The sequence below is a fragment of the Colossoma macropomum genome, unplaced genomic scaffold, assembly GCF_904425465.1.
Source record: "Colossoma macropomum unplaced genomic scaffold, Colossoma_macropomum, whole genome shotgun sequence".
Taxonomy (NCBI): Eukaryota; Metazoa; Chordata; class Actinopteri; order Characiformes; family Serrasalmidae; genus Colossoma; species Colossoma macropomum.
This window is the reverse complement of record NW_023494804.1, coordinates 9,808,109-9,821,211: the sequence shown is the minus strand read 5'-3', so window position 1 is coordinate 9,821,211 and position 13,103 is coordinate 9,808,109. Positions and strand designations below refer to the sequence as shown.

At 39.1% G+C, this 13,103-nt stretch overlaps 1 protein-coding gene across 1 annotated transcript in view; it reads left to right on the top strand.

Moving 5' to 3' along the window:
- Window positions 1-3,816: 3,816 nt before the first annotated feature.
- zdhhc8a (zinc finger DHHC-type palmitoyltransferase 8a) overlaps window positions 3,817-13,103 on the top strand; it is a 28,446-nt gene continuing 19,159 nt past the window's right edge. Inside the window, exon 1 of the mRNA XM_036595622.1 lies at window positions 3,817-4,048. Coding sequence (XP_036451515.1) covers window positions 3,945-4,048 — 104 coding nt within the window. The 5' untranslated portion in view covers window positions 3,817-3,944. The remainder of the gene's footprint in view (window positions 4,049-13,103) is intronic.

The following is a 13,103-nucleotide window of genomic DNA, read 5'->3' as shown; positions in this document are numbered from 1 at the left end:
TGTACTTCATGTCCATGTTTACCAAAGAAGGTGTGTTTAAAGACAAATAAACGATAAATAGTGTAAAAGTCTTTTGGAAATGAATCACGTTTCATATCTACTATTGTACCTACCTGAATAATCGAAGGCTCTTGTTGTCCAGGTTGTTTGCAATACAGGTATTAGAAATGCCTCAGGGTGGTCTTGCATTGCTTGGCTAAGTTTGCTAAGCAAAACAATATAAACTTTCCCCATTGTATCCAGTATTGAATCATAATGCGCTATTATCAAGATCCGAGACATTAAATGGCAAGGACGACATAAAATATGTAGTGTATAGAGTCGGGCAAATATGTGTTCAAGATGCGCAGTATTCATCTTAATTTTTAAATTCGATAAATTTGAACATTTCCCTGAAGAGGTTTTTCACTGAAGGCAAAGAGAAAACTTAAGCCAACAATTCACTTAAGATGTTTTATGCAACAGACAAAGTGGTGCCATGTTTAAAAATATCACAAACTATGAATCCAGTGATTTGTATTCAACATTTCATATACTGTGCTGGGGCGGCACGGTGGCGCAGTGGGCAGCGCTGTCGCCTCACAGCTGTAACAACTGGGTTCGATTCCTGGCGGGGCGGCCAGGGTCCTTTCTGTGTGGAGTTTGCCTGTTCTCCCCGTGTCTGTGTGGGTTTCCTCCAGGTACTCCGGTTTCCTCCCACAGTCCAAAAACATGCAGTCAGGCTGATTGGACATGCTGAATTGCCCTGTGAGTGTGTGTGTGATTGTGTATGTCTGTCTGTCTGCCCTGTGATGGACTGGCGACCCATCCAGGGTGTATCCTGCCTTCCGCCCAATGACAGCTGGGATAGGCTCCAGCACCCCACCGCGACCCAGAAGGATAAGCGGTTTAGAAGATGTATGTATGTGTGTATATACTGTGCTGCACTAAATTCAGTTACACAAGACTAATTATGCTGTCTTTGTAATCAAACATGCAGGTATTGGATATTATCTGTAATGGAGATCATATTGTTCTTTTTTTAGTGGCTGTAGTCTCAGTGGATGCATCTAACCGTAGCACCTTATAGCGGCAATGATTCATCATATTCAGGAATTTAAACTCTGGTGAGGGACATATGTGTGTTTTAATGAGTATATCATTATTCAGAGCCTTGTTGCGGGTGCAGTCTTGGAAACCTACCACCTGCAGTGACTCCTGATTGGATATGTGGGTTTTATTACTGAAGCATAATGGGGGCACATACTGCAGAGTTGCAGTTCAAGCTGTCTGCCGCTAGAGGGTGCGCTTTCCACAGACTAGCATTACATGCAATATGGGGAATGTCTGGAGAACAAAACTAACGCAGGCTTCTGACATTTGTACAAATTTTCATGTTGCAATTATTACAGTATTGTGCACAATGATTATAAACATGCTTCCTGACCTGCCTTGTAATGCTGGGTTATTTATTAAAGGGCCCCTATACTACTTTTTTGTATTTTATGTACCAAAAATGTCAATTTTTACACCTTCATTTTCCAACTTGTCTTTATCCTTTAGTATTAAAGAGGCTGTTTTTGTTATTGTGCCTTTAAATCATCTGATTGGCTGTGCTGTATTGCGGCTCGTTCGAAAAGCACCCAGGGCTGAAACACTCCCTATAACTTCAGGGTGAACGGGCGGAGCTGAACTGCTGTAGGCAGTATAGGTAGATATATGTAAATGTGTTTGTTTTTGTGACATCACAAAATAATACATTCAAAACAGGCTGTCTTTGCAACATAGTTGCCATATGTGGACTGTATAACGATCAATCTTTAGCTTTGTTTACCCACTACTTAAAGCAATTTTATTTCAAAAAGGTAAATAATCAGTTTTCCATGATATGGGAACTTTAAATGGCCTTGTATCTGGAGACAAATGGAAAACAATACAAACTGAGTTATTCTTAAGAGTGAGAAATGGAAGCCTGTGGCTGCTTACATAACAATCTCAAATATTCATCTTATTTTTTAAATTTGATAAATTTGAACATTTCCCTGAAGAGCTTTTACACGGCTCACTGAAGGCAAAGAGAAAACTTAAGCCAACAATTCACTTAAGATGTTTTATGCAAGTGACCACTGGGCATTTATTGAAATTTTTTGCTGTTTAAAGTTGCACATTGGGAATCATAACATATTTACCCTCTGTTCAGTAATGTATTCCAAGTGATCTGAGCTAGCAGAGTGTTTTGCTGAATGATAGGTGGGAGTGATTGAAGGGGGAGATGAGACGTGATACTACTGGCTATTCTATCATAGAAAAGAGTCATTTATTCATTTGAATGTTTTTTGAGTTTTCACGGTTTTAGATTTAGCCACTGCCTTTAATAATGGAGAACATTTTAAGGTTAAAAGTTTCATTTTAAAGGGGAATCCTACTGTTTTTTGTCTTCATAATTAAATTGTTTAGATGCAAACAAAGTCATTCGGAGTGGTTTGGTGTGAAACGCTCCGTTCTACAGAAACTTACTGAACCAGAGTTGTTCACAGTGGTGGTGATAGGAACCAGACGTCCGAAGAGTTTCATGCCTCTGACAGAAAGCTGTTACAAACATGTTCTCTGATGCCTGAGACTGATTTAGGATAGTTTTGAGAGAAGGTTTTGGCCTAAAATGTGCTCTTCCGGGTGGAGGGGAACATGCAGGGCGCTGAGAGGCAAAATAGTCCCCAAATAAAACTCATTTTTTCAGATTTACCACTACCTTGCAGCTGTTTTGGACAGTAAATAAAATGGCTGTATTTGTGTTGTAGACATGGTGACCCCTGGTTCCTATCAGCACTACAGTAAAGAAATCTGAGTTGGTATATTTCACTGCAATGAACCATTTCTCACCAAACCACTCTAAATGACTTTGATTGAATCTCAGATGGCTCTCTGCTTCCCACATGCACTATATAGGCCTTAAAAGACTTTTGGGATTCTGTCATGATCCCTACCGAACATACGGTGCATATATTTCTAACTCACACAGTGCACAATGTAGTGAGTAGATAGCCATTTAGGAATTTAAAGGAGAACTCCACCAATTTTTCAAAATTACATGGTTATGATGTAGTCATTCACAGTGGCCTGTTCTAGGGAAACTTACAGAGTCAGAATTGTTCACAGCGGGAACCAGACGTCTGAAGATTTTAATGCCTCTAAAAGCTCCCTCACAAAACTTCTTACCTTAAATAGTGATGAATACACAGCCTGATGTCAGTAATGAGACATTACTTTATGGTAGTTTAATCATAGTTTTAAGATAAAAATGTTGCCCTAAAATGTATTTTAATCAATTTATTTTATTATGTTTATGGTAGAGGGATACATGAAGGGTGTTCTAATGCAAAAGGGTCCTCAATGAAAACTTATTTTCTCAGATTTACCACTATATTACCTTCATCATCGTTACATATAAAAACTTAGAAGACGTGTAGGTTCACTGTTGGTTTTGGATAGTGAATAAAATGGCTATATTTGTGTTGTGGAGTCTCGTAAAAATGAATCATTTCACATCAAACCACTCTGTATGACTTTTAGTTAACCGTTTAATTAGGTCGAATTTTTTGAAAAATCGGAAATTCGGTGGACTTCCCTTTAAGTCTACTTTAAGCACAAATATTCCCGCTTAAAAAAAAATAAAAATAATAAAAAAACAATTCTTATGTTTATCCCTATTCATTCCTGCTTGTGATTGGTGGGCGCTCGCGAAGCCACGCCCATATCTGGTCCGAAGCCCCGCCTCTTAGTTTTCATCCTCAGAAAGTGAGTTCAGCCTGCGGGGCAGCGGGACGGACGCGGCGCGGGCATGTTTCTGGACCGCGCGCGTGGCTTCTCCCCGGCCGGCTCACGAACTTTTGACACGTGAAGGATTATGTTCCGTAGTCTGAGCTGTGAAGGCGCTGAGTTGTGTGTTGGGCTGAAACGGCGGCAGCATGCCCAGCAGCTCCGGAGACAGAGTTAAAGCCGGAGCCTACATCCCTGTGTCCATCGCTGCGGGTCTGCTGGCCGGATCCTCCACGCTCTTCTTCGTTTTCACGTAAGTTCAGGAACTCTATTGGCCCACAGTCTTAAAGGGGAGTTCCACCAATTATTCAAAATTTCTCAATAATTCAGTACTTGAGCTGTAAACAGACTCATTCAGAGTGGTTTGATGTAAAACGGGTCATTTGTAGAGAAACTTAGTGACTCTGATTCATTTACAGTGGTGCTGATAGAAACCAGGGATGCCTACAACACAACTATAGCCATTTTATTTACTATCCACAACCACCAGTGAACCTACAGGTGTCTCCTAGGTTTTATATGTAATGTTGATGATGGTAAAGTGGTCATAAATCTGAAAAAAATAAGTTTTTGGGGGGGCTATTTTGCCTTACAATGCCCTGCATGTGCCCCTCCACCATGAAAGGATCAAAATAAACTGATGAAAATACATTTTATGATTGTTTTGGTTTAAAATACATTTTAAGCCAAAACAATCATAAAACTATCATAAAGCAGTGTGTCAGACCTCAGGCAGCGTATATCTAAGCATTTCATGTTCACTTTCAGTGAGGGAGCTTTTGTACATCTTCATTCCTGTCACCACAAGCTTATATAGAACGAAATATTTCACACTAAACCACTGTGAATGGCTTTGTTTGCATCTCAACTATTTAATTATAAAGAATTTATATTAACTTTAATTAATTGACATTTCTAACTCTTTCTGGATCACCTACAACCCTGAAGTAAATGTTAAGTTCCCCATCAGTAGATTTACATTTCCATCACCTTGGTGTCAAATTGTTATGCTAATTAGATTTATCACGTTTTTTTGCTTTCTGTAGTTTCAATTACATACTCTTCTCACCAAAAACAGGTTTTCTTTTTTTTTGTGCTAAATGACAACCCCATCAGAACTTGTGACAGGGTGAGTTAATTCACGCAAAACAGAATGCCATGGCGAAGGTTTGATGTTAAAATGACTTTTTATTTTCTAATATTTATGCTGTAACTTCCAAAGTTCTTTTTTCACATGAATTAAAAGTTTTTCATTGTGATCATGATGAATTTTGAATTAATATATTTAGTCCTGCCAGGCGTCTGTCCTTTAAACATTGCACTGAATGTTGTGGACTCCTGGAATGACTCCTTTACAATCATGACCAACAAAAACATTGCCAAGCATGCTGATAGTCAAATGTCTTACTTTGACAAAGATAAGTGTGCTGATTGTCTTTTGTTTCCTACTGTAACTGTCTGATTTCTTATTATGGTCATTTTAATGTGAGAGAGCAGTGAAATGTTATTCAAGATGTCTTTAAATGATATGCAATAGTGGGATTTGCCTTCCACCTGTAGCCCAGACAGTCTGCAAAATGATCAATAACATCACTAATGAATGTTTGATAAGCTAACTGTGAAGTATATACGCTCACCGGCCACTTTATGAGGCTCTCAAAACAGCCTCAGTTCTTTGTGACACAGGTTCCACATGATGTCAGAAACATTAATTTGAAATTCTGGTCCAACATGGTTGCATCATGCAAATCCTGCAGTTTTTTTTTTTTGGTTGTACTTTCATGCTGTGAATCTCTTGTTCTACCACATCCCAGAGGTGTTCTACTGGATTCAGATGCAGTGAATGGGAGAGCCACTGAAGAACACTGAACTCATTGTAATTGTCATGAAACAAGTTTGAGACGACTTTTGCTTTGTGACATGGTGCATTATCATGCTGAAAATGTGGCCGGGAAGGGATGCTCATGGTCAGTAACAATACTCAAATAGGCTGTGCCATTCGAGCAATGACTAGTTCATATTAATGTACCCAAAATGTGCCAAGAACCTATTCCCCACACTATTACACACCTCCACCAGCCTGGACTGTTGACACAAGGCTGGTTGGGACCATGGATTCATGTTCTTTGTACCAAATTCTGATCCTTCCATCTGCCTTAGTAGAAATCAAGATTAGACCAGGCTACAATTTTGCAGACTTCAGCTGTCCAGTTTTGGTGAGCCTGTGCCAACTGCAGCCTCAGCTTTCCGTTCTTGGCTGATACAAGTGGAACCTTACGTGGTCTTCTGCTGTTGTAGCCCATCCACCTCAAGGTTTAACAAGTTGTGCATTCTGAGATACTTTTCTGAACACCACAGTTGTACAGAGTGGTTATCTGAGTTACCGTAACGTCAGTCAAACGTTGACCTCTCTCATCAACAAGGTGTTTCCATCTGCAGAACTGCCGCTCACTCTTTACTGCACCATTCTGAGTAAACTCTAGAGACTGTTGTGTGTAAAAAATCTCAGGAGATCAGCGGTTACAGAAATATGCAAACCAGCCCATCTGGCACCAACAATCACCACAGTCAAAATCACTGAGATCACATTTTCCCTCATTCTGATGGTGATGTGAACATTACCTGAAGCTGCTGGACTGTGTCCGCATGATTTTATGCACTGCTGCCACACAATTGGCTTAATAATTGCGTGAATGAGTAGGTGTACAGGTGTGATAAAGTTCTCAGTCAGTGTAAATGTCAAGCAAATGTGAGTAATGGAGGTTCATTATTGTATGGAAATCTGTGTTTTGGGACTTTAATCTGCCTACAGAAAGTAGGCCAGTGTACCAGCACAGAGACCGATTATATCCAGATAAAAAAAGGATCATTTTTTTTCAAGCAGGTCTGGTAGTACAGTACAATGCAGTTTCATAGTATGCTGGTCTTGCATTCAAATAGAGCTGTTAAAAAAGTAACTGGATTAAAATTTACAAAGTTACAAAAGTGATTAGCTGGCAATTTGCATGGTGATAATGCATATTGTAAACTCTCCCATTGCTCTTTCTTACAATTTAATTATATTTTCCATACATTCATATGTGAGAGCACATCCTCTACATTTCATTACTGATATTTTTTTTTATATATACATATTTTTTATTTAAACTGAACAAATACATAGACGTCGTGCCCTTAATTGTGCAGAGAATTGTTCCCTGTAGAGGATGTGTTAAATCAGCAGAACATATAATTTGTCTAGGGGCATTGCATTGCAACAGTACTTCCTGACCACTGGTCAGAGACTGCTCTTTATTTATTTACTTTCCAGTCAAAATGTTTTTTATTTTTCAGGAGATATTTCTGAGGCAATTAGATAAATAATCCACTTGCAAAATGAAGGGAAAAAAAGGAAAATAAGTAAATAAACATTTTCAAATCTGGAGTTCAAAAATTATTAAAAGATGCAGAGAAAATGGGATTCCTAACAACCACCTGCAAGAACTGATAGACCACCAAAACTGCCCCTATCAGATAAAAAGCACTCATGGCTTTCATCAGAGAGAGAAGGTCAAGCTCCACTCTTGATTCAGATCTGAAAAAATCCACTGTCCATCCTTCCACTGTGAGAAGACAACTCTACGCTATGGGTCTGAAAGAATGTGTAGCTATAAAGAGGCCCTTACTGAGAAAAGGAAATAGACGAGAAAAGAAAAACATTTGGAGTCTCAGCACCACTAAATGTGTTTGGATTATTTGGATTGTGAGAAGCAGAAAATGAAATGCAACCAACTTCTAAGACTGAACTTTGGGGTTGTAGAAAAATATCCCTGGAAAATTGAAAAGTCTTCTGAATGACAAAAGCTGCAATAAAGGCAGAGTGGAGACATTAAATACTGTAAAATTTGATATTTTATTGAGTTGTTGATGCTTTCAGTTAAATATGTTTTCTGTTTTTTCCTGATGCAGAAAATCTGATCACTTGTAATTAATGGCTGTTTTGCTTGTATTAGGTTTACTCCACAGAATAATGTGGGGAAGCCCATCAGTGGACAAACCCTGGTCTTTAGTTCAGCTATTGTTGCTGCTGTGTGAGTGGGCAGACAGGATCAAGCAGCTGTGCTGAGCTCACTGCTCTCTGACCTTTGCTGCCATATTTGTCCCAGTTTCGGTGCAGGCGTGCCTGGTGTGGTACCCGCAAACGCTGATGCTGGATATTGGTTGGATGACTCCAGCAGATGGGAAGTTGGGGATTAGGATTTGTGTACAGTGCTCTTTGATTCCCCATCTGGAGGGCAAAAAACAGGGAATCAAATAATATTTGAATGCCCTGAGAACATGTGGGAAAACGTTTAGGCTGTGGAGATCATACACTGGATGCCCAAACCTTTGTAGACACCTGCTCGTCCAGCATTTCTTCTGAAATCAAGGGTGTTAATCGACAGTCTTTTGGGAGGAGTTGGAGTGTTACTGCAGCGAAAGAGGGCCCTCTTTCGCTGCAGTAACACTCCAACTCATCCCAAAAGTATTGGATGGAGCTCAATCACCCCAGGAAATGTTGTTCCACTGCTCCACAGCCCAATGCTGGAGGGATTTATACCCCTCTAGTCGATACTTGACATTAGTTATGGTGACCTTCGGCTCATATGCAGCTGCTCCAGAGTGTCTCATTATATTAGCAATGCTTTTCTATGGAGATATATATATAAGCTGTGTGCGCTATTGAATGACTGTGTCAGCAATGGGTGACCTTAAAGTAGATGAATTCACTAATTAGAAGGCCTGTCTGGATCCTTTTGGACACACACTGCAATCTCTCTGAGGAGATTATACTGTTCACAGCATGGAAATGCTTTAGATTTGGTTGTAGTCCAGACAAGAGTTAGTAGTCAGTAATACTGCATTTTAACTGGAACTGGAGATGGGTGGGATGCAGTTGAATGGCCAGAATTTTGGCTGAAAATGGCAGCAGAAAACAAAGAACATGTAATTTAATATAGTTAAAGGCGCACTATACGATTCTGGTGAACGTTTGTTGATACTTAAACTCAACAGCAAAACAAACACACCCCTCCCTTCAGAAGCTCCGCCCTCAAATTCGTAGACGTGCATTGCCAAGGCGAACAACGCTTTTTTTAATTCTTGTGATCATAAAACCCTTCACAAACATTTTACAGACAAATACAATGATATAAGCGCGAACAGTTATAAGCTATCCAGTTGTTATAACAAAAAATAGCAACTGGGACAAAACAATACCAACCTATTGGTTCTGTGAAACAGTAAAAATAAATTAATGTTGCCCACCTGTCAAGCAGGAGCAACCTCCTCATCCGTTTTCATGCATTTCAACTTTCAATGAAACTAAAATCAGTTTCTTTTTCGCCAGGTTCTTGTTAGAATTTTCCTGTTCCACCTTAAAAGGTGCAGCAGTTAAGGCTACATTCTGGCGCCTCAGCTTCTTGTTCAGATTTTCCTGTTACACTTTAAATGGAGCAGGAATTGAGGCTACATTCAGGCGCCTTAACTTCTTTTTAGAATTTTCCTGTTCCGCCCTAAGTGGTACATACTCACTGTCTGGGGAGGGCAAAAGTAAATGTGGAGAGGGCCAGCGTAGCCGGACCAGCTATTAAAAATAATAATAATAATAAAAAAACAGAGAAACTTGGATTACAACACAAACAGAGGTGGTGTGATGTTATTCCCTGCTCAGGGTGCCATTACTCCACTATATCTTTACATAGAAAATAGTTGTTTGCTGCTATATTAATGTCAAAAATGTCATATATATAACCTTTAAGACACGTACATCTGCTACTACTTATGCTTAGTGTTGTTCCTTATGTATAGTTTGCTTCCATATGGAGATGTTCAGAAAAAGCTGGAGCAGCACTGTATTACTTCAAGCATTTCCTGTATCGGACATTAACGCAGTCACGCGTTTTCTTCAGTACTAGGGTTGTAAATTTCTGATTTGATTCAGTTATCGTTCATCATGAAGTGATTCACTACATCACGAAATCTCAAATTTCACCATTATGAGATATAATGCATCATATGCTGTATCTTTTGATCATTTAACACTCTCAGAAATAAAGGTACTAAACTGTCACTGGGGGAGTTCCCCTCTTGTCACTGGGGTGGGACCCTCAAGGGTACGTCTCAGTACCTTTAGTCAGGGAACATAACTGAACCATAATCTATTGAAATTATGTTCTAAGTTATATTGACTCCACACACCCCGTCTCGTCTCCAGGCTTTTTATTTTATTGTTCAGTTTTAAAACATTACATTATGAAAAGGTACAAATCTGTACTTTTAACCTGGAAAAACTTATTTAAGGTTCACAACATCCTTTACATAGGGAATGTACATTTTTTGGCAAATTTTAGTGCACTATTTAGGGTCCAGTCCCACAAAATATGATATTTATTTTCTGACATCTGATGAATGAAAATGGACAAAAAGAACCAGCAGTCCCATTATTAAAAAAAAATACTGTATAGGAAAAAATACTTGTATTCAACTTTTCACATCCTCAAAAAACAAATGATGCTCTCTTTGTAATTAACCATGCAGTTGGTCAGTGCTCTAGAAGTACCTTTACATTCCATGCAATGCTAGAAATGTATATTGTGACGTTTTGTGACGTATTTTATAATGATAACAATAAATATCGCCATGTTGCCCAGCCTCATATTGAAAAAAATGCATAAAATAAACTTGCACTGTCCTCATTTTAGGTTTTATTTTTCCACGATATGTTACATTCTTGAAGGTAGAAGAGGACGACCAGCAACAAGATGGATAGATACAATCACAGAAATCATGAACCAGCCATTCAGAAGCCTGAAAACCCAAATGGAGTACAGGATATTCTGGAAAAACACTATCCATAAGGTTGCCATAAGTGAGAAATTACTTGATGGCACTTAATAATTATGTTCAATTCAGCAAACAAACATTAAAATGTGCAGAGGTGTGTTCTCTGTAGAGGATGTGTTAACATACTGTCACTTAGAAAACCAACAAAACATCATTTGACCAGGGGTGCTCAAACTTTGGCACACAACTGCTTATTTGAAACATGTATGCACAAATGTGGCTGAAGGAACTATATACACATTAGTGGAATATAGACAGTAACAACAATACATTTGAAAGTAGCCTGAGAAGTTTGTTTTATTGATTGCTGTTGTAGTCGATTATAATTGATTCAAGCATTTCAATCAATGCTGTTATGCAATATGTAATATCTAATACAAAGACTAAAATTATGCAAGTAGTGCTCATAAAACTGATAGTCAGAAATATTTTCCAATTAAGTGAATTACATATTTGAAATTGAGATTAACCAAAAGTATTTTTTTTCCAAAATACTCAATAATAACAGTGCATGAACTTACATTAAGCATCTTTTATTTCTTAACAAGCTCCTAATTTAACACACCTGCTTCAGTTCATCAAGGAGCATCAGGTGGATCTGATTAGAGCTGCAATGAAACTCACCAGGAGCAAAACAAATTAAGAACCTGTGAGTTGTGCACTATTGCTGCAGCCAATAAGCCAATAGAGTTTTTCATTTCACAAAGCTAGTATTACTCCCCTCCCAAGAACAAGGCTGCACAGTTTTTTGTACCTGGCACCTGGCACAACTGAGATTAAAACCTGAAGGTTAGCAGAAGAGCTGAAGCTGTGGCTGCATGTGCCAATGAAGGAGAAATGTATCTGTGCGCTAATAACCTCCTGTAGACACAAACTGTTGATAAGGCCGATGTTCCCAGAATCAGTCCTTGGGAACCCACACTCTGAATGTATTGGTAAGTCAAGGCCGCTGTCGAGGTAGGAAAGACCTTGCTAGCATTGTTATGCAACAAATTCGAGATAGCCATGGGTGAGCCAGGCCTACCCAAATTGGCCACAGGCCTGCTCAATCAAATGGGGACAGAATATTTTGTTAGCAAATAAAATTTGATTTGTTTTCAGTGAGCACTGTCATTGTATTATGGCCAGTCAAATCATTAGGTTCTCATCAAGCCCTGCCTTATTCTCAGCACTCCAATTGCTGCTTAGCTGCTGTCGCTGTTGCCTCAAGCCTTCGGTTCGTCATCAGAATTAAATGTGAAGCTCCAGCTGCGGTATCTGTCCAAGTATGTGGCTGCTACAGCTCACATATGATGGCCATTTATACACAGTGTTTGCACTGCAGACCTACGTATTGGAAATTCTCACCAATCACAACAAAGTTCTATAGATATTACAGAATTAGTCTTGTGTCGTCCATTTTGCAGCATGAATGATAAAGAAGAGAGTGTGCATTTGATTAACCTCGTCAGATTTCTGACTTGTTATTATAAATGGTCTTAAATGCTGGAATTAATGTAGCCCATATCTGCTAATACACCCTTTAACCCTGAAGATCGGCGCCAGACTGCTGGTCACCATAGCAATGCAGACAACAGTCTCGTCTTGCTAGTAGCTAACGAAACAGCAAAGATTTAAGCAAGATTTAAGACGAATGTCGATAATTTGGAGACGAATGGACTTTTTGCATTGATAAGCACTCCACCTGGTTTCCTGATATGTTTAATCTGCAGTGAGAAACTGTCAAACACTAAAAAGTTGTGAAACTGAAGTTGCTTCTCGTTCACCAGCTTCTCGTTTGACTTTTCTAGTTCCACCTTAAATGGTGCAGCAGATACATTCTGGGTCCTCAGGCACCATTTAAGGTGGAACGGGAAAATTCGAACAAAGCTGGCGAATGAGAAGTGACTTCAGCCTCGTAAAACGTCAAATGTTGAGAGACATTTTATAAGAAACTGTTCCACCTTTGCAGAAAAGTTTCCTGCCGTACATGCGAGAAAAGCAGCTAAAGCTAAATCTTAAAGCAGAGCGAAGTATCTCTGTGTTTGCGTTTAGATTACATTTTTAGCCTATACTAGTACATCAGCACATACTGAGACACATTTACAGCGAAGATGGTAAAATGGACATAAAATGTTGTGGCTCCCAAGGTGGTTTGATTTTGTTGAAAGGACAAAATAACTCTTCTTAACATTTTGGGTTGCTGACCCCTGGTCTATATTTTTCCGAAAAAGGCCTGAATGTTTAACTAGTTTTTCGTTTAATAACAGTGACAGATTATAGAAATCATGAAATAAAGTGTGTAGTGTTTTGTCCATATGTTCAAGACATAAAATAAGAAATAAGAATAAATCATACAGAGCGGGTTTTCTCTGATGTGTTAGTGAGAAGCAGGAAATAGAAAACCCGGTGCGGAGTGATTACAGAGCGCTCTGAGCGAGAAATGTGTGCCGTTCCACTCCACT